Source organism: Pungitius pungitius, chromosome 15, assembly GCF_949316345.1.
Source record: "Pungitius pungitius chromosome 15, fPunPun2.1, whole genome shotgun sequence".
Taxonomy (NCBI): domain Eukaryota; kingdom Metazoa; phylum Chordata; class Actinopteri; order Perciformes; family Gasterosteidae; genus Pungitius; species Pungitius pungitius.
In genome coordinates this window covers 1,980,314-2,001,270 of record NC_084914.1, presented here as the reverse complement: position 1 = coordinate 2,001,270, position 20,957 = coordinate 1,980,314, and the positions used below count along the sequence as shown (strand labels likewise).

Sequence of the window (20,957 nt, the reverse complement as noted above, 5' to 3'; positions counted from 1 at the left end):
ATATACAATAGACAAATGTGATTTAATACATTAGTTTTCTGCAATTACTATGTTTAATATACTGTTTTATAATATCAATCGAGTTAAATATACTATATGATTGAATTGTATAGTGTAAAATATATTACAATGTCATTAGGGTGTAATATATATAAAAAAACCTTATACTCTCTTTAATGTCAGTGTAATTTTTAATACAATATATTAGTGTAATTTTATAGATAATATAACATACTTAACAATGCATCATTATAGTATATAAATAAATGTTATATATAATTAGTGTAACATTTTATATTATATACTATATTATATTTAAATATAAATAAATAATTCACTATTTCTGCCCTAACAATGTCTTGTTCCATCAAATATTCTTTTACTTAAATTGACCCATTTTTGCTTCCGTTGGTTTTATTCTGAAGGCGTGTAGTGACATCCGCTCCTTATGTAAACAGTAAAGATGGCGGCCTCCGGCGTGCGACGCGCTGTCCTCAGCCAGACTCTGAGCAGGATCAGGTGTTCAGGAGGACACGTGACTCTACGGGGACGGTACACCGGAGACGGGTACGTGCACATGAAGGGAGACGACGAGAGGGACAGGGACATGGAGAGAGACAGGGACATAGGGAGAGACAGATGGACAGGGACATGGAGAGGGACAGGGACATAGGGAGAGACAGATGGACAGAGATGTGGAGAGTGACAGGGACATAGGGAGAGACAGATGGACAGAGATGTGGAGAGTGACAGGGACATGGAGAGAGACAGGGACATAGGGAGAGACAGATGGACAGAGATGTGGAGAGAGACAGGGACATAGGGAGAGACAGATGGACAGGGACATGGAGACATGGACAGACAGACAGAGACAGTAACAGGGACACAGAGAGACAGAGGAGGGCGGAAGAGAAAGGAGATCAGCTGTAATCAGACAGACGTGAAGCTTCCTCGCTTCCTCTCCTCACTTGGTTTCCTTGTGTCTCCATGCGTCCTTTGTGGGAGGGACTCGAACGGAGGAGATGTGGCTGTAAATAAAAGTTGAACCGTCTCTTGTTCCAGAACAACCACCAGCGCTGTGACATCAGAGTCTCTGAAGGGGAAGCGCTCGGCATGCTGGGTAAAAGTCATCAAACATGACCCCATCGGGAGAAACTTCCTTAACTCCCTGGGGGGAGGAGGAGGAGGAGGAGGGGAGGGAGGAGGACGAGGAGCAGCAGGAGGTTGTCTGATGGCGGTCGTCGGTAGGTTCGGTCACACTGAACCAAGTCAGAAATCTGTGGATTTCCAGCTACTGTACACGTGTGTGTGTGTGTGCGTGCGTGTGCGTGTGTGTGTGTGTGTGTGTCCGTGTGTGCGTGTGTGCGTGTGTGTGCGTGTGTGCGCGTGCAGCTTTCTCCCTGTTCAGCAGCGCTGATGAAGACCAACGAGATGAAGCTCAGAGGAAGGAGGACGAGATGATCCTGTTATTGAAGAAGGCTAAGGTAGTACTTTAATACTGTGGTACACTCCTCCCCTCAGGTCAGTGGTACTAGTACTGACTGTAGTACTAGTACTACCAGGACTCTAGTACTAACACTCCTCCCCTCAGCTCAGTGTGTCACGGGGTCAGCTGGAGGTCGCCTCGGGCTTCCTCCACCAGGCCGTAGTCGTGGCTCATCAGACTCACAACCACCAGGCCGTGATCTACGCCTACAGTCTGGTAAGCCCCTCCCACCGCCCGGGTCAAAGGTTACAGAGCTCTCCCTGGGTCCTTTCACCTCTTCCACCTGTGTGTGTGTGTGTGTGTTCTCAGATGGCGAACCTGGCCTACGTCCAGGGTCAGCTGGACCACGTGAGTACCCCATGTGACTTACCTTGTCACTGAGGCAACGGCACTGAGACAGCTAGTTGTTCTTCCTCCTCCCAGGCAGAGAAACTCTTCAAAGCAGCAATGAGCTTCATGTTGTCAGGAGGGATGCCTCAGGTGTGTGTGTGTGTGTGTGTCCGTCCAGTCAGCTGTTCAAGTCCTCACTGACTTCCTGTCTCTTCCAGGATGACAACGCTGTCATCGAGATGTCTCTGAAACTCACCACCATCTACGCCGAACAGAACAAGTAAGATTGAACTGTTCCGGTCGCTGACCTCTGACCTCACTTCCTGTCAAAGAGGTGACTGTGTGTGTGTGTGTGTGTTTGAGGGCGGAGCTCGCAGAGATTGGTTTCAGGTTCTGTACAGAATCTCTGGAGGCCAAACTGCAAAAACATAAGGAAACTGCTGTAGAGGATCTGACAGGTGAGACACCTGCCTCACGACAGACAGGTAGAGAGACCGACGGGTCCACGTAGAGACACAGTAAACACTCTAAAGTACCGCTGCTGTTGTCCTCAGAGGAGCAGGAGGCCCTGAGGAAGGACACGCGTCTCCTGCTCGGTCTGTGTTTCGACTCTCGGGCTCGATACAGAGCGTCAACGCTGCACCTGGAGCAGGCGGGACGAGACTACCAGAAGGCTCTGGACATCTGCCTCCAGGAGCAGGGACACACCCACCCACAGGTAGGACAACGGCTCAGACACATTCCCGTGAAACGTTGAGACGGCGCCTGAACGGTGCCACCATCTTGTCACCTGTCAGACTCTGGTGCTGATGAGCGACCTGGCCACCATCCTGGACCTGCAGGGTCGCCACGACGACGCGCTGGCGCTGGTCCAGCGCGCCGTGGATCTCAGCAGCGGGCACCCGGACCAACACGTGCTGCTGGGAAACATGGCCGGCATCCTGCTGCACAAAGGTCAGGAGAGGTCAAAGGTCTCAGAGTCTGACCTACTTTTGGTGGAACCACCCCCACACGCCTCCGTCAGCCTGGTTTCCATGGGAACGTGGGCGTGGGTTCAGCTGAAGTAGGTCTGACCACGGTTGTGGTCTGATGTTCTGACTGTGGTCCATCAGGCCGGCTGGAGGACTCGGTGAGGTTCTACCTGCAGGCTCTGGGTCTAGCTCAGCAGGCCGGAGACCACGAGGCTGTGGAGAAGATCCAGGAGGGACTGCAGGAGGTGAAGAAGAGGAGGAGCCAGGAGAGCAAGGAGGAAGAGGCAAAGGCTACAGAGCAGTGATTGGTTCCCAGTGTGTCGGTGGACTGGATGGGTTCTCCTGAGGAGGAGGTTCATGCTCTGCATCTATTTTGTGTTTCATACCAATGTATCTGTGTAAAAGTGTAATAAATATGTTGTAAACATCAAGTGCTCTTCTTCTCTGCATCATTACATCACATTCCATGTCATTTTTCTGAGGCTTTTATCCAAAGTGACTCACAATAAGTGCATTTCAACCATGAAGATACAAACTCAGAAGAACAAGAAAGTGCAATTTTGTCAAATAAGCTGATTTCCAACTTGTTGTGGAGACATTGATCCTTTCTGACCAGCAGGGGGCCACTGCAACAAGTTGTTACTGCAGACAGATGTTCTCACACCTTGAAGTGACCTGATTTAAATGAGTCTAATAATACTGACGTAAGCACTACAATACAATGACGCACAAAGTACATGAATACTGCAATTATTACTTGTGTGTGTGTCGCTGTCACAGAATGTGTGTTTGTGTGTGTGAGGTTCCCACAGAAGGTGAACTTCCTGTTGTGTTTACAGCACATGTCAGAATAAAAGCACACTGCTGACAGTAAACAAACAGGAGCAACCATAAACACAGGTTTTTGTGGGGACTTATTTCCATAAACCCCGAAATGGGTCATGCTTTATTTTTATTAATTGCATTATAATTTATTCTATTTCTAAAATGAGCAAATATTACCTCACTTTTCCCCTTTAGTTTTTACTTTTTACAGAAAATACAATTATCTTAATTGTAAGGTTGTCTGTAAACGACATATTTCCTCACATTTAACAGCAGGATCAAAGTCTTTTTAATGGGCTGAGAATAGTCACATGACTTCCGAGGTTCAGAGAGTCTTCAATTCAGTGGACGTCCTGCTCTCAGTATTTGAAGACTCAACACACAGGGGTCTCAGAGGGACAGACGTGTCTTCTTGTAGTGCATACTTTTGATGGTCACCTGTCCCGCCACGTCCCTCTAACTCTGTCCATCTAACCATGTCACTCCAGCCGTGTCCCTCTAACAGCGTCCTCCTCACTTGTAAGGCCACAGAATAACAGTCATGGTCGATTATGAATGAATCCATAATATAGAATGCAACCTGATGACTAACATGCACTAAAAGTTTGGGAGACACAATGTCCTCGAAGGTAAAAAATACAGAGGTCCTCACTATGGAGGAAGGACAAGTAAACACACACGTGAGAAAGACGTTCTTTTTGTATAACTGATGTTGTGAGAACACACAAACACAACACAAAACATAAAGACACACACACACATTGAGAAGTTAATTGTTGTTGTGCTAACAGGTTAATTAAACACACACACGCACACACACTCAGGGGATGTGGTATAAAAGTAGCTGCAGGTTGTTTCTGTCTCTTTGCTGTACAAGGACTCAACACACTCACCAGGTATGGACACGCACAGACACACACTCTGTTTTGATGGATAGCGATAGCTTGTTCCTCTGCGTTGTGGACTGAAACCACTAAAGTGAACCTTTCTGAAGTCATTGGACGTGATTCAAATGATGTGCAGGAGGCGAGTGGATGTCGGTACTCTTTAGTTTCACGGTGCGACGCCGCTCCGGTGAGCAGCACTTCCTGTAGTTTCTGCTGTTGGCCCCCAGAGGGCAGCGTGGAGCTTCTCTCAGCCAATGAGAAGTCTCCTTAGTGGGGCGAGTGACTTCCTTCAGCTTCATCTTTTACTCTACAATTGTACAGGTGGTGAAGTGTTTTTTCATGATGTCATGCGAGAGATGATGAGGTCAAGTGATGATGATGCAGATAGTGAGACACATGTCTCACATGTGTGGACGGCCTGGGGGAGGGACTAACCGTGACTGACAGCTTGATCATTTTCTGCAGAGAAAATAGGACCTTTTTCTGCTTTCCTCTCCGTCTCCTGCTTTCATCTCACGTTTCTAGCTCCCTGTTGGTTTCAGTCTTATCATTTCTCTCTTTCAGTGCTGCAGGGACGCTGAGGATTCACATTCAGAGTCCATGAACCTATTTCCTCCTCCAGGTTTTGCTGCTTGAACCTTCAGAAGGAGCCATGAGCCACCGCCAGAAATCTCTGGGTCTTGATGCCGACATCAGTTTGTCTGCAGTGAGTCTCAAAAGATGATCTTGTTAAAGTACAAAGACGCTTTTGTCCCAAGGCAGCTCATCAGATTATATCAATGGGTTCCCAAACTGGGGGGGGGGGGTCACACACAAAGACGCACCGGTGATACAATATTAAATACAATTATAACAAACGGGGGGGTTATTATGTCATCAATAAGGAGACACATTCAACATCAAATTCAAGCATTAAAAACACTTGACGCATTCAGGGCCCATCATGAGGACGGGTGCAGAGGCCATTAAGAAATGAGGCATCAGGGGCCAGATTACTTTGGGACATCATGAGCACGGGGCATTCAGGGACCATCACGAGCATGGGGCGATGAGGAACTTAATCTTCTTTTCTCTCCACCTCCAGTCTCTGTCTCCTCTTCCTTCTCCACGGCGCCATGGTGATGAAGATCAAGAGGAGGCGGACCTGAACGAGGTCTTTGATGTTCAGGGTTTTCAGCAGACCCTTGTTCCTTCAGCACGCAGCGCACCCGAGAAAGACAGAGTCTTCAATGAGCAGGATTTTGAGGGTAGGGTACAAAACCGTAGCCGGTGCAGGTTCTGGGTTCTAGTGGCTCCTTGAGAAGGTTCTTGGGAACCAGTCCTGAAAAAGATTTCCCTGGTGCAGATCACCGTGTCTTCTCCCGCCACGTCCATCAACCTCTGTCCAAACCGCCCGCTGACAGCAGGAGGAAGAGGACCACCGAGGTGAGGATGGAGGGCAGGAGAGGCTCCCTCCCTAACACCGCAGCCACCATAGTAGAAGACCGGGAGGAAGGAGAAGATATGTCCTACAGTCAAAATGGAGAGGAGCGATCAGCTGCTCCCAACAGGTGAGTCTCACACCTGAGAGGTGAATGACTTGAACGTTGTTTAATTCCGCATAACCTGTAGCTCCTCCACTCCCCAGTGACATTCCACCCGTCTCATCCAATTACAGCAATCTCTCTCCCGATGACATCACAACGAAAAGTGCTGCCGACGAGGCAGAGATGCTGATGTGCGTCGACCTGGATGACATCAAGAGTGAGTTAGACAAACACATGTGTTCATTACATGTAGTCTCTATAAAACACTTTACAAACAAATAGAAGATGTCACATCAACCACAGAACGGGGGCCAGAGACCTTAAACCAGAGAACTGAGACCTCAGAATACAGACCGGACACCAGACAACTTAGACCAGAGAATTGTAATAAGTCCTCTGACTTCATGTATGATCAGAAACTAACTAAAGATATTCAATCATCATCAGCTGCGTCACTATCTAATGTAAGTATGCTAAATTGCTAAGCTAAGCTCGGCAGGTTGGCATCGTCATCGTCATTGTAAATACCAGATGCGGACTCTCTCCCAGCATGCACTGGGGCAATTTGACTGAAGACCCACTGAAGGAATGTTTACCAACATGAAAGAGCTCTGTGTCGCTTCTTGATCCTCATCATGTGACATGAACACAATGTGGTCCTCCTCCATGCCAAGCCCACGGCCTCTATCTATTGTTTGAGTCTGTGAGTGGTCCTGGTTCTGGTTCTGGAGATTCTGTTGGTCTCCGGGATCAACACGAAGCCAACGTTTCTCGTCAGGTGTTGTGTAACAGAAGGCTGATCTCAGTGAGTACTGACTAACTACAACCCGTCCTTAGCTCCGACCACTTGTGCGATGGCCGCTTTGATGATGTCACAGATGTAAACTCTTGATTTGGAGACAGAACGCTGCCTTTGAAAAATAATAAATACTGGGTTTAAAGTGATTGACACAGAAAGTAAGATGTGAGGACGACATATATGTCGTATTTGGGCTCCTTCGTTTCCTCCAGAGTTCACACGATGATTCACCGCGGTGCTTTTCATCAGTCAGCTGACTTAACACTGGAATGTAATCGGTTGATTGTTCCCAGGAAAACAAGAAGTGACGTGAAAACCTCCAGTTTCCCAGATTTTCTCTTTTAAAGAAACCTGAAACTCACCATCACATTACTGAAGAGCACGAACACCCCTTGTGTCCGTCTGATTGGATAATTCAGAGTTCACGTCTCGTCTTACAGATTCTTCATTGAAGCTCATTTGAGTCTGAAACTTTGTTAGACTGCAGAAAGTTCCCATGAGGCCACTCTGTGTTTGTGCTAAAACGCTTTAAGACGGGTCAGGTATTTAGCTGTAAAGGTGAGGGGTAAGTTGAGGTAAGTCAGAAGTGCACTTTTTCTTCTTTTAAGGATGTCTCCTTCATGTAAATCATCAAATCTTAGGAAGAAGACTCGGTTTAAGGTTATAATACGACTCCAGAAAATGAATGTAAGTCAATGTCCTCGGAAGTCATGTAAACCTGCGTGTGTCTGAATCAGGTTTTAACCTCTGATCTCATCCCACGCTCATGCCTGCATCTTCAGGTCACCGATTGGACGATGTCCCGACGGCGAGGTGTCACCTGGTGAAGCGGAGCTCCAGAGGTCCGATCGTCCAAGTCATCAAGGATCAGATCAGCCGCCAAGCATCGTCCCACCTGCAACCAGACCGAACACCTCATGAGGTCAGAGGGGCTCACACACCTTAAGCTGCTACCTCAACTTTAAAACAGAAAGTTCTCATCGCACCTTAGAAAACAACATCACACACACGAGACAGACAGAAAGACAGACAGACAGGGAGTTAACCATGTAGAGTCAGACAGGTAGAGTGAGACAGGTAGATTCAGAAAGGTAGAGTGAGACAGGTAGATTCAGACAGGTAGAGTGAGACAGGTAGGTTCAGACAGGTAGAGTGAGACAGGTAGATTCAGACAGGTAGAGTGAGACAGGTAGATTCAGAAAGGTAGAGTGAGACAGGTAGAGTGAGACAGGTAAAGTCAGACAGGTAGAGTCAGACAGGTAGAGTGAGACAGGTAGATTCAGACAGGTAGAGTGAGACAGGTAGATTCAGACAGGTAGAGTGAGACAGGTAGGTTCAGAAAGGTAGAGTGAGACAGGTAGAGTGAGACAGGTAAAGTCAGACAGGTAGAGTCAGACAGGTAGAGTGAGACAGGTAGAGGGAGGTAAACTCTTGTCTCGTCTCTCTCTGGGCTCAGTTTGTCTTTTTCTTCATGATGGTCGGTTTGGACCTGAAGAGTCAACAGAGAAAGGTATCTATTCATTTCCAGATAGTTCATCTTTGGTTTGATCCACTGGAAGAATCCAGTGTGAATAGTTTGGTTTATTTCCATTGTTGAGTTTTAATCTGTGAGTGAAGTCAAACAGAATTTTTATTCTATTTCTGACTACAGGAAAACGCTGTCAACATTAAGATTAATCAACTTTTGTTAAACAGGATCTGATGCAAGTTCTTCTGCTTCAGCCTGTTAAATATGTCTCCTAAATTTATCTCATAAACTCATCTCATTTACATCATTTTTAGTATTTCACAAAAAAGAAAAATAATTTCTCAATCTCCAGATATTCTCTGGACCATTTTTAGTCATTGTGGTAGAATAGATAATTGAAACAGGGTTTAACGAGAACATTCTGATATTTCACTATATTTAATAATTATATTTATATGATAAAACCTTGCTGACAGAGGAACCTGAAGGTTCTAAGGAGACATCTCTCCATCTTCTCTCTCGGATTGTGAGAAGGTTTCTTCTCCTTTGTTTCTTTCCCGAACAAAGACGTGTTAAATGTAATTTATTCTTGTTGAGTTGTCTCTGGTCTACTGATCTTTAAAGGGTCAAAGGAGAAGACGACTTTTCATATCTACAATAAACATGGATGGTTGAAGTGAAGTGAGAGCCAAAGATTCAGTGACACTTAGGGTGATGTGTTATTTGTGCATCAGTGGTGGAAATGTGTGTATTGACTGGTGCGCTGTAGCAACGCTGAGTGCAGACGTGTGTTATCTAGGAGTTTAACACCTGCTGAATGGAATGTGGACGCTGAGTCGGAGATGCGACGTCATCTTTCTTCCAGTAACTGTGATGTTGCTGCTTCATCTGTAACACGGAATGATTTCATGTGCAATTTGACTTTTTTCATTTCCCTGCGCCCCGGCAGTCTGCGCTTTTACCTCAGTGCGGATTGTTTGTTCCTCGCCATGTTTTCACATTGAAGTTGGAAGTAGGTGCAAAAAAAAGCCACCTCAATGTGTCCTCAGATGTGACAAAGAGGAATTTATATAAATAAATAGTGTGTACCTGTCACTATCTATATATATAGTAGCAGGTGTCCACCTGTGTATGTCCAGGTGTTCGTGGAGCTGAACGAACTGGTGATCGACGGGAACCAGGAGCTTCAGTGGAGGGAGACGGCTCGGTGGGTCAGGTTCGAGGAGGAGGTGGAGGAGGAGGAGACGGAGCGCTGGGGGAGGCCCCACGACGCCTCGCTGTCCTTTCGCTCGCTGCTGGAGCTCCGAAAAACCATCTCCCACGGTGAGGAGGCCCTCCGCTGCTCCCTCACCTGAAAATAACGTGTAATAAGATATTTGTTTAAGAGAATGGAGCCTCATTGTCCCAGCTGGGTGTCATTGTGTGATGTCATGTCGGTATGTTGTCAGGGACGGTGCTTCTGGATTTGAAGCAGAAGACTCTGCCGGGGATCGCTCAGCAAATGGTGGAGCAGATGGTGATCTCAGCTCAGATAAAAGCTGAAGACCGGGACAACATACTCCAAGCTTTGCTGCTCAGACACAGGTTCATTGATCCCCCAAATGACACCTAGTGACTCACCCAACTGTCTCATGACCAATCCATCTAGGCCAGGGGTCTTCAACTATAATCTGAAGAGGTCCAGTTAGAGAACATTTCTAGAAGCAAAGGTCCGGAAGATTATAACGTGACTACTCAGTAGTCACGTTATAATTAAATTAGAGTTGCATGTAATCAATATACAACTAACAAATCAAATGAATTCAGTAAGATTCAAAAACTCTTTTGACAATATTTATTGTCATGTAACAAAGAACTGAACATATATGTGTGACTGCAAATATAAATAATGTTCATTAACTAAATAAAATTAGGGCTGTATTTAAATTATTAACATTTCTGCGTTCAAACAGTGCTTCAATTCAGAAGAAAACGGGAAGAAAAGCTTGAATTTCCCCTTTTCTGCTTAACATTTCGACTTGAGAGTCTCAGCAAATTCTAAATAATAAATCTAAACAAAAATGTAAACACATTTTAACAGTTGAACAGTTTAATAGAATATATATATCCAGAATTAAGATCTAGTTTTTCCAGGACTTTAAACATGTACCTGAATGCATCACGTGGAGGAGCTCATTGAGCCTCATGATGACGTTTCAACGGGTCCTGATCTTATGAGACACTGGTTTAGTGCTGCAGTGGGAAGTATGAACAGAAACCAGTCCGTCCATTATGGATTAAATGCTCTACTTCCTATGTCCATTTGTCCCTCATTTGTCTCACTGTCCCTTTCTCTCGCTTTCTTAGTCTCACTCGTCTTTTTCTCGTCTTTCTTTTCTTCTCTCGTCTGTCTGCAGTATTGAGACAATGTCATCGTCCTGCCTGGAATGCAGAGACTTGATTGGTTGAGTGGTGTCACGTGGGATGGTTTAACTCAAATGCTATTGGTCGGTGCTTTAAGCCACTACCGTAAAGACGAGTAAAGCTGCGCAGTAGTGCGCTGACACGTTAAAATCACAAGCGTCCTTTTTTAGCTTCTGGGTCCGGATCTGGTCCGCGGTGCGCCAGTAAGTGACCTCTGCTCTAGTGACTCACCCACCAGTGATTATCCCCCACAATTACACCCACCTAATGAATCCCCCCATAATGACACCCACCTAGTGACTCATCCCCATAATGACAGCCACCTATTGACTCTGCCACGTAGTGGCTCATCAATCTCATGATCTATCTAATGATCCATCCACTGACTTATGCAGAGACAGGAAACATCTTAATAAATGTATTTTTTGTGTTTCTCATCAGTCATCCCAGTGATGAGAGAGATCACAGCTTGTTCAGCAAGTACATCTCTGCAGCCAACATGGCCAAATGGATGGACAGAAACAGATCAGAGCCCTGCTTAACTCTGACAAATCACAGAGAGGCTGACAGAGAAAAGTGCACGGTAAGAAGAAAACCATTGACAGACTCCTACATTGTAATAATCTAAAGCTTCAGTTACTGAACCAATCAAAGGCATATGTGCTGTTTGCTCTGCCTCAATTCTCGCCACTTTTCCTTTAGGAGGACAGGCGGAAGCTCCAAAGACTAGCTAGTTACCAAGCCATCTCTAGTCAAGGACAGGCTATATATTTCTATACATACATATGTAGTATATATGTATATATGTGTGTGTGTGTGTGTGTGTGTTCAGAAGGATCCTGTGCCTATCAGTGCCTCAAAATCCAAACATGAAGTGAAGCTGATGGAGAAGATCCCAGAAAGAGCTGAAGCCACAGTCGTCCTCGTTGGTAGGAATCACACAGGTCACACAGGCATTGCCTTCAATCCTGGGTCCGTGCCTAAGTGGGTTTGTTGCTTTCCTACGATTTGTCTGCAGGCAGCGTGGGCTTCCTGGAGCAGCCTTCAATGGCGTTTGTCCGACTGCAGGAGGCGGTGCTGCTGGACTCAGTCCTGGAGGTTCCGGTTCCTGTGAGGTTCCTCTTCCTCCTGCTGGGCCCGCCTACGGCCAACATCGACTACCATCAGATTGGACGCTCCATCTCCACGCTCATGTCTGACAAGGTAGGTGCTCTAACATCACCTGCCACATGTCTGCCGTCTTGAACCAACATAACGCAATCCAATTAATTCCCCTCAGCTCTTCCATGAGGCGGCGTACCAGGCTGACGACCGCCAGGACTTGCTGACGGCAGTAAACCGCTTCCTAGACTGCAGTGTCGTCCTCCCTCCCTCCAACGTCAACGGCAATGAGCTCATCCACTCGGTCGACCGTTTCGAACAGGAAATGCTCCGAAAGAAGGAGGAGCAGAGCGTCACTCAGCAGGACAAAGGTGGGTTTGTCCCGAGGAGGTCCCTCGATGGTGTGATGAAGAGACCTTTCAAATCCTGACTACAGCTAAACGCTCCACAGAAAAAATGTCAGCATATTAACATCTCACATTTCTTCCAAAATAATTGTTTGCATCGTGACAAGTTGGACGTTTAACGTTTAGAAGTTTAAATCCCGGTCAGACTCGATGAGCACCTCTAAGGTGCTGAATTTGACCACTAAAATCATAGGCGATGTTTTATGATAACGAGGAGGGTGGAGCCGGGCTGCACGCGGAGGGGTGTGGATGGTCCGGTCAAAGGGGTGGCGAAGGGGAACTGTCACTTTCAAATGAGCACTGCTGCCTGGAGTGACGCTGCTGTCAGGTGGCAGCTGGTATGTACAGATCTCAGTGTTTGAGTAAGCAAGGTGTTTCTCATGCTTACTCATACAGGGTGAATCCCAGTGGACTAATTACGAATAGCACATACTTTTATAGAAATGCAATTTATGTCTTTCTGTAATTCTCACAGAAGCAAGGAAGCAAAGTCAGGGCTGACCTAGACCCTCCAGCCGGTTTTAACCTCTACCAAGAGGGTCGTGTTAGAACTGGCCAATTCTCCACAAACCGACCTTGGTCGAAAGTTTCACAGTCCTTGCATGGTTTTTGACCATCTCAAAGACAGTAACAAGGTTCTTCTCCACCAGGCTTCCTCGTTCCCCTTAAACCTGGCGAGGAGCCCCTAAGAAGGTCGGGCCGTCTATTTGGAGGTCTGATCAGAGACGTGACCCGGCGCTACCCTCAGTACCTCAGCGACCTCCGGGATGCTCTGAACCCTCAATGCATGGCCGCCGTCATCTTCATCTACTTTGCTGCCCTTTCTCCTGCCATCACCTTTGGAGGACTCCTGGGTTAGTCTGGAAACTAAACTTCTTTTTTTCCAGATGTCTTTACCCTGTGAAGGTTTTCCAGCTATGTTATCTCCTTGTGGCTTAGGGGAGAAGACCGAGGGTCTGATCGGCGTGTCAGAGCTCATCGTGGCCACATCTCTGCATGGCATTGTGTTCAGCGTGCTGGGCGCTCAGCCACTGCTGGTAATTGGCTTCTCTGGACCCCTGCTGGTCTTTGAGGAGGCCTTCTACACGGTGAGATGTCATACACTGTAATGATTCAATTCAATTAATTTTATTTTGAAAATTACAAATTTGTCTCAGAGGGCCATATACAGTTTGTACTCATGCAACATCCTCTGTCCCAAAAACAGTAGCAAGTGAGGGAAATTTGCCGGTAGTAACACAGGTGAGCAAAGCGGACTGAATCAATAGCTGAAGAGACGGCATAGTCACATGAACGTCTCAGAGTCTGTGTAGATGAATTTGATGGAACCGTTTGTATCCTCAAAGATGAGTGAGCTTCTAAAAACACTTTGATTGACTCGGAGAGAAAGGTAATTTGTGTTCACTGCGGATTTAATTTCACCAACACCATCCCCAAGACTAAGGTACCTCCATGACTCCTCTCCTGAAACTCTGTGTTGTGCACCAGTTATGTGCTTGGTCCTCTTTGGTTTTCCTTAAATATGAAGTTCATGCATATATTAAGTATTTCCCTATTTGAAAAAAATTACTTGCTTCTCGACCTGAGGATGTCACATCATCACGTCACCATCTGCTACCATAGGAGCAACAATGCATTCTTGAATCTTCATCGGCCGGTCGATTGGTATCTACGTATTTGGCACCCCTGCTCTAAAATGTTTTACTGATTGTGAAGTGCTTTGTGATTAATCTAGACGTCTCTCTCTCATCATCTTGCTCGCTCTCTTATGAAGGAACCTACCCGGTGTGTTTGTGTGTAGTTTTGTAGAGACAACGGGGTTGAGTATCTGACAGGTCGGGTCTGGATTGGTTTCTGGCTGGTGCTCATCGTTCTCCTCACCGTGGCCTTCGAGGGGAGCATCCTTGTTCGCTTTGTCTCCCGCTTTACCCAAGAGATCTTCTCCTTTCTCATCTCCCTCATCTTCATCTACGAGACCTTCGCCAAACTGGTCAAGGTGAGGTTACAGGTTCATACCAAGCCAAGCTACTGGCCCCACCAACGACGACTACAGAGCCACTTTGAGTTGTTTCTTCTTTGTGTTTGTCGTTTCCAGATATTTCAGGACCATCCTCTACAAAACTGTTTCCCGAGTAACCACACAAGGTCTCCATCTTCGTGCAACTTCACGACGTCTGGTGCAAATACTGGGAAGGTTATTGGGGAACCGAACACAGCTCTGCTGTCCTTCGTTCTCATGGCGGGAACCTACTTCATCGCCTTCTACCTACGGAAGTTCAAGAACAGCTCTTTTTTTCCTGGGAAGGTCAGTTCATAACACTACAGGCAGAAGTATCTAGTACAAGTACACATCCAGATAAAGGCACAGTCAAAGGAAGAAGTAGTGAATTTACCAAGCAGGTCAATAAGCTGTTGTTTTGTGTGTTCCAGCTCCGTAGGAGCATTGGAGACTTTGGCGTCCCCATCGCTATCCTGATCATGGTGCTGGTGGACTACAGCGTGGAGGACACCTACACCCAGGTCAGTTCCCGGGCAGGTCTTAACAACCAGGTGAATCCTACATGGACAGACATTTAAACTCCCTCTTCCTATTGGCTGACAGAAACTGAACGTGCCCAGTGGGTTCTCAGTATCCAGTCCAGAAAAGCGTGGTTGGTTGATCTCTCCTCTGGGGTCAGATGGACAGTTTCCTGTTTGGATGATGGCCGCCAGCATCCTGCCGGCCATCCTCGTCTTCATCCTCATCTTCATGGAGTCCCAGATCACAGCGTACTACATTTTATTTACGCCGTTGTATTCGCTTTTTTCTTTACATGGTTAGTGTTAGGATTACTAACCTGCTAACACAACTCAATGCTAACAGCTTACACGGGTCATGCTAACACTGGTCACTGCTACCACGGATTACTGCTAACATGTCTCGATACAAAGGATTAAATACTTTACCTATTATTAACCAATTTTCCTGTGTTGCCCGGTCAGGCTGATTGTCAGTAAGAAGGAACGGATGCTGGTGAAGGGAACTGGTTTTCACCTGGACCTCCTCATCATTGTGGTGGTGGGCGGAGTCTCGGCGTTGTTTGGTCTGCCCTGGTTGTCGGCTGCCACAGTTCGCTCCGTCACACACACCAACGCCCTTACAGTCCTGACCAAAGCTGTGGCTCCCGGAGACAAGCCCCGGATCCAGGAGGTCAAGGAGCAGAGGGTCACAGGCTTCCTGGTTGCTGTCTTAGTGGGTATGACTGGTGCGCCTCTACAACCACTACTTCTACTTTTTACTACAACTCTGTCTGATCTGGATTTCGTCACGTCTCAGGCCTGTCTATTGTGATCGGCGAGGTTCTACGTCGAATCCCTCTCGCGGTTCTGTTTGGGATTTTTCTCTACATGGGTGTGATGTCTCTGAACGGGATCCAGCTCACCGAACGACTTATCTTGCTGCTGATGCCCCCAAAGTACCATCCAGACCACAGCTACGTTCGCAAGGTGAGGACTGACTCGCTGGTCAGTGTTTGGTAACGCAGTCCAGGAGGCAACAAACTACTTGTTTACAATTTGATTTATGACCTAAACTTGTTTTAGAACTTGGGGATTGTGCCTCAGTGTGGTAACTGACTTGTGACTTGTTGATAATGATAATGCTCAAGTCCAAGTCAGATGTGCAAACAAGTTTCTATGAAAAGGCACTTGTAAATCCACAGATTGACCATTACCATCCCAGTGTGTCTGTGTCCAAACTGCGTCTCTGCTCACTCACAGGTGCGGACACTGAGGATGCACCTGTTCACTGTCGTACAGCTGACATGTCTTTCCCTTCTGTGGGTCGTCATGGCAACTGCGGCAGCGCTGGCCTTCCCCTTCATGCTGCTGCTGACCATCCCGGTGAGGATGCTGCTGCTTCCCCGCCTCTTCAACCGCAGAGAGCTGCAGAGTGTGAGTGACACCTGGTCGTCTTTAGCACGCGCCGCGAAACATGAGTCACTGCTAACACCGGTCAATGCTAAAACGAGTCACTGCTAACACAGCTCAATGCTCGCACAGCTCATTGTCAAAGTGTTTACTGATTTTTTTCATATTAGAATAAATATTGAATATTTCACTGCAAAGTACTAAATTGTTTTGCATTAAATCAACCTGGGACGTTTGCTTAAATTGATTTGATTGCCTTACCTAGAACATTTTATCACCAGCCACCACTGGTCACTGCTAACACTGGTCAGTATACTCTCACAAATGTTCTATATGCTGTTGCCATGACAACGGTCCCTAGTCCTAACCTCCGACCTATGGTCTTGGCAGCTGGACGCTGATGATGCGGAGCCCCACCTGGAAGAGAAGGAAGGACAGGACGAGTACTCACAGCTGCAGATGCCCGTGTGACCTAACTCCGGCCTCTTGATTGGTTGATCCACCTCTTTCATTAGCATATCTAACATGTATCCTGTAGCGGAGCCGGGGGACTGAACACCTGTTTTCATCAGTCTGACTTGGTGTTGTTACTCTGCTTAATGTTTTAAAGATCTCATTCACTGGATGAATGTCTGTGATTCTACTGTGAGTCCCTGATGTTATTATTAAATGCTCATTCTATCCTTAATGACGCGTTTCATATTTACTATGTACTGTTTGTTTGCCATTGCGTGGTTTGACAATAACAGCTCCTCACATCATGCATTGGAACATCTTTCAAACTTCTTATGAACCACAACCTTGCCATTTGTTTCCCAAACCTTTACACCAAAGAGTCTGAAAAGTGAACAAAGAGCACAATGAGTTTAAAGCTCTGCTATTATTGTAGCTGCTAAGATACCTGTCTCTATGTCTGTCTGTCTCCCTTTGTCTCTCTCTGTCTGTCTGTAAATCTGCTCTTTTTCTGCTTTGTTCACCTGCGCAAGAAGCTGTTCACTTCAGGTGTCTTAGATTGAGGTCCAGACTTTGACTAGGCCAAGCCAGACTCTGAATCCTTTTGCTTTTAAACCTTTCCTTGGTTGTTTTGCTGCTGTGCTTTGGGCCGTTGTCGTGTTGCAGAATTTTTTTTTGGCCCAGCTTCAACTTCCTGACTGATGGCCAGAGATTCTGATCAATAATTTATTGATAAGCCTTAGAATTCATGTTTCCCTGTTGAGTCACTTCCTGTTGTGATCCTTATACCTATTCATTGATATTATTTAAAATATAATAATATAAAGGGACGCTGTTACTCCTGCTTCAGTACATGTACAAAGTAAAGTATCTGTCCGTCTGCCTGCCTGACCCCTCGCCTCCCTCAATCCCTGACTCACCTTGGTTGTCATGGAGACCTGCCCTCCCCTCACAATGAGTCCATCGGAACGGCTCAGTGAAACAAAAGAAGGTGTAGCGACTCGTCACCTGAGCCGGACGTCTGCTGAATGTTTGATGGAGGCTGTCAGAGATCCTCTCGCCAACAGACGGAGGGCAAACACTTGCACAGGTGGACAGGTGGACGCCAGGAAGACGGATATCTGGTAAAAGCTTCGTCAGAACACTCCAACAGGCAGGTACCATCTCTGTCTCTGTGCCCTTGAGCCGTCTGTAACTTCCTTCCCAGGGCAGAAGAACGTGTCTTCCACCTGCATGACATAATCGGGTGTATCCCGTCTAACCTCAACCTTTTAACCTTTCATCAGGTGGAGATATTTTATCTTTGTAACTTTAAAATGGGCTGAGTTGGTTTGACAAGAATGAGGACTTGCGTTTGATTAACCTACCAGTCAGAAGTTTGGACACAATGTCTCATTTAATTCAATGAGAAATTGCGTCAAAACAAACATTTATACATACATACATATATGTATACATACTTTATATATATATATATATATATATACTGTATATATATATATATTAATGATGGGTTAGGGCAATAGGGTTAAGTCAATTGTAACTTAACATAATTTAAAATAAAGGTAAGGAGCTAACGCTTACTTTCACCTGAATACATTACAGTATAATTTGTATCAATAGTTTTACTGGCTGGTTAGCTAAAGACTAGGAAGGTTAGGACATCGTTACCTTACTTCATTTTTGCTTTTATTGCCTTTAGATTTCAAATGAAAATGTCCATTTAAAGGTCCAGAACCTTCATCCATTTCCCCGGTTAATGTGCGCAGCAGAGATAAAAGAAAGAAAGAAATGCCCAGCCCATACATATTTAATAACATAATGGTTTATTTAGTTCCTTTATTTTATAGCAGGGGTGCCCACACTTTTTTGGCTCGGCAAAGCTACATTTTCAATCGACCAATTCACAATCTACCCCCTACCCCCCGAAGACTGGCCGACGGGGGTAGGGGGGGGGGGGGGGGGGTAGTAGTAGTTGGGACAAGGAGTGGTAGCGGTAACCAAACATCAGCACTGTATACCGTCAGCGCAAAACAAATCAATATAAAAAACGTAGCCTCGATGAAGCGAGGGAACCGTCGCGAGCATTCCACACATTCTTGGTCATTGACTTACTCGGATGACTTGCACTGGCTGGAGTCAGCCAGGGTTGCTTTTGAATCTGCCAGCACTGCCAGCAGTCGACCTTTTGGAAATCCCTGTTCTATAGTGACCAGTATGTTGGTTGTCACAGGCGATGCTCTCAGGATGTCCGACGGGAGACAGAGAACGTTGTCCACCTCTGGAGAATCTCTGTATCAGGTCCTGAGTCTGCAGAAAGGCTGCAGCCATGACGACATCAAGAAGTCCTACAGGTAAGCCTTGCATGCCCATCTGCCCCAGGTCATCAGCCTTGCTGTGTGTTAACACAAGAGTGTTGTGTGGCAATAGGAAGCTGGCGTTGCGGTTCCACCCGGACAAGAACCCGGACAACCCAGAGGCGGCAGAGAAGTTCAAGGAGCTGAACAGCGCCCACGCCGTCCTGTCCGACCTCACCAAGAGGAACATCTATGACTCGTATGGGTCCCTGGGCCTCTACGTGGCCCAGCAGTTTGGAGAGGACAACGTCAACACCTACTTCATGCTGTCCACCTGGTGGGCCAAGGTGGGCGGGGCTTACACTGTCTCTGTAAACAGGTGACCAGGGATATTATTGGAGGCTTTAATCAATTCAATTCAATTCATTCAATTCATTTTATTTTGTATAGCCCAAAATCGCAAATTACAAATTTGCCCCAGAGGGCTTTACAGTCTGGTGGTGTTGTGGATCCAGATGGTTCATGGTGTATCTTCTAGGCCTGTTTCTGGTCTCAGGTGGTGTAGTGGTTCTATATGGTTCCTGGTGTCTCCTGGTGTTCTGTACCTGGTCCAAGGTAATGTAGTGAATCCTGATGATTCAAGTGTCTCCTCAGACTCAGTTCCTGTCTCAGGTGCTGTAGTGGATCCTGATGGTTTAGGTGTCTCCTCTGGGTCTGTTTGTGGTCTTAGGTGGTATAGTGGTGCAAGATGGTTCCTGGTGACTCCTGGGGATCTGTAGCTGGTCTCAGTGTTGTAGTGGATTCTGAAGCCACCTGGTCTCTCCTCTGGGTCTTTCCCTGGTCCAAGGTGGTGTAGTTGATCCTGATGGTTCCTGGTGTCTTCTCAGGGTCTCTTTCTGGTTTGTGGGGTCCTCACTGGCTGTTACTGCTGCTGCTGTCTCTGCTGCTGCTGTAACTGCTGCTTTGGGAAGCTGAAGCCGACGCCCACAGGTGAGGGGGCGGGGCCAGAATATGTCTCCCCAGACGACCTGGAGGAGGAGATCCGCAACAGCGCCGACGATGGTGAGGCAACGAGATCGTCGTATTTTAACTAAGAATTTTCTTCTTCTATACAAATACAAATCCAAAAAGTTAAAAGTAGTGTATTGGCCACTGTTGTAACTAAAACTAAATTTATAATGCAATAAATATAAATGAACATAATTTAAATAAAACAAAAGCTATTACTCACCGCCAAGGCAGCAATATTTTATAAATAATAATTGTTACAGAAAAACAGGTTACCCTCCATGATCATAACATTTTTTGTGTGTCTTTAGATGTCGACGCTCCGATTGTTCAGCAGCCGTTGAACCCCAGTGAGAAAACCCAGCTGATCAGTGATGGACACAAAAAATATGGAGACACCTTCACATGAAAAAGGAGTTTCTGACCACATGAAACAGGTCAGAAAGGGATTTCTGACCGATAAGTTGCATGATCACCTGATCAATTTTTTATCTGGTTTTATTACGTATTTAAACCTGATTGACGTTTTGGTGCAAATCCCGCTGTGATTGGATTTTTGGTATTTTAGGGGCGGTGCTTTATTAATTTATTACAGATTTAAGTATAATCTTGAGGAATCTGTTTGATGTAAATATTGTAAAGTTTCTTTTCAGCTGAAAATAAAATACAACCTGTATAAACATCATGCTGTTATTGTGAAATGTATGTATTGGAATGATCAATAAAGTCTCGATTTGTTTATCGATTTAATCAGTATTGCAAAGTACTAAAGTATATTTTGAGGTACTTGTACTTTAGTACTTCCGCCACCTTCTTCCTCTCATTCGGGGGGGCGATCCTCAGGTTATCCTGATTCTTCTCAGAGCAGATACACAACCCTCTAACCTAGTCTGGGTCTACTGGGTCTACTGGGTCTCCTATTACTACGTCTAAAGAAGATCCTGATGAGATCTTGATCTTCCTCTCCTGAAGGATTCGTGTCTCCTTTCTCTGTCTCGAAGAACTAGATATTCTGGAAGATCCAGTTTCACCGTATGCCCACCCATGACCCCCCACAAGACTTCTCCAAGTCCACTAAACCTACAGG

The 20,957-nt window shown here is 46.1% G+C and overlaps 3 protein-coding genes across 5 annotated transcripts; all 3 read left to right on the top strand.

The window, feature by feature from the left end:
* The first annotated feature begins 422 nt into the window (after positions 1-422).
* On the top strand, positions 423-3,218 carry ttc19 (tetratricopeptide repeat domain 19). Its single transcript, XM_037458183.2, has 11 exons — positions 423-567; positions 1,063-1,244; positions 1,393-1,484; positions 1,592-1,702; positions 1,796-1,834; positions 1,910-1,966; positions 2,035-2,096; positions 2,180-2,274; positions 2,371-2,534; positions 2,614-2,770; positions 2,929-3,218. The coding sequence occupies exons 1-11, from the start codon at positions 464-466 to the stop codon at positions 3,090-3,092; spliced, it is 1,227 nt and encodes a 408-aa protein (XP_037314080.2). The 5' UTR covers positions 423-463; the 3' UTR covers positions 3,093-3,218.
* Positions 3,219-7,386: 4,168 nt separating this feature from the next.
* On the top strand, positions 7,387-16,800 carry slc4a2a (solute carrier family 4 member 2a). Of its 3 annotated transcripts, none has more exons than XM_037458165.2 (17): positions 7,387-7,746; positions 9,432-9,615; positions 9,741-9,876; positions 11,137-11,278; positions 11,531-11,624; positions 11,714-11,898; positions 11,975-12,167; positions 12,854-13,057; positions 13,143-13,291; positions 14,005-14,199; positions 14,299-14,508; positions 14,634-14,723; positions 14,806-14,972; positions 15,186-15,439; positions 15,520-15,689; positions 15,963-16,136; positions 16,503-16,800. In XM_037458165.2, the coding sequence occupies exons 1-17, from the start codon at positions 7,591-7,593 to the stop codon at positions 16,581-16,583; spliced, it is 2,784 nt and encodes a 927-aa protein (XP_037314062.2). In that variant the 5' UTR covers positions 7,387-7,590; the 3' UTR covers positions 16,584-16,800. The 3 variants fall into 3 exon arrangements, with proteins under 3 accessions (XP_037314062.2, XP_037314061.2, XP_037314063.2); XM_037458164.2 differs by having other exon boundaries at positions 11,528-11,624; XM_037458166.2 differs by lacking the exon at positions 7,387-7,746 and adding an exon at positions 8,268-8,334 and having other exon boundaries at positions 11,528-11,624.
* Positions 16,801-18,756: 1,956 nt separating this feature from the next.
* LOC119209134 (dnaJ homolog subfamily C member 5-like) lies at positions 18,757-20,574 on the top strand. Its single transcript, XM_037458185.2, has 4 exons — positions 18,757-18,919; positions 18,996-19,209; positions 19,750-19,924; positions 20,182-20,574. Exons 1-4 carry the CDS (start codon positions 18,783-18,785, stop codon positions 20,277-20,279), a joined length of 624 nt encoding a protein of 207 aa, XP_037314082.2. The 5' UTR covers positions 18,757-18,782; the 3' UTR covers positions 20,280-20,574.
* The last annotated feature ends 383 nt before the right edge of the window (positions 20,575-20,957 follow it).

Excerpts from the sequence above, each read along its gene's own strand:
- ttc19 (XM_037458183.2), top strand. The coding sequence starts at position 464 with ATGGCGGCCTCCGGCGTGCGACGCGCTGTCCTCAGCCAGACTCTGAGC. Across the intron at positions 2,097-2,179 it reads ATCTACGCCGAACAGAACAA|GGCGGAGCTCGCAGAGATTG; the intron begins GTAAGATTGAAC and ends TGTGTGTTTGAG. Across the intron at positions 2,535-2,613 it reads AGGGACACACCCACCCACAG|ACTCTGGTGCTGATGAGCGA; the intron begins GTAGGACAACGG and ends GTCACCTGTCAG.
- LOC119209134 (XM_037458185.2), top strand. The coding sequence starts at position 18,783 with ATGTTGGTTGTCACAGGCGATGCTCTCAGGATGTCCGACGGGAGACAG. Across the intron at positions 19,210-19,749 it reads TGTCCACCTGGTGGGCCAAG|GGTCTCTTTCTGGTTTGTGG; the intron begins GTGGGCGGGGCT and ends GTGTCTTCTCAG. Across the intron at positions 19,925-20,181 it reads CCGCAACAGCGCCGACGATG|ATGTCGACGCTCCGATTGTT; the intron begins GTGAGGCAACGA and ends GTGTGTCTTTAG.
- slc4a2a (XM_037458164.2), top strand. The coding sequence starts at position 7,591 with ATGCCTGCATCTTCAGGTCACCGATTGGACGATGTCCCGACGGCGAGG. Across the intron at positions 14,509-14,633 it reads GCTCTTTTTTTCCTGGGAAG|CTCCGTAGGAGCATTGGAGA; the intron begins GTCAGTTCATAA and ends TGTGTGTTCCAG. Across the intron at positions 16,137-16,502 it reads ACCGCAGAGAGCTGCAGAGT|CTGGACGCTGATGATGCGGA; the intron begins GTGAGTGACACC and ends TGGTCTTGGCAG.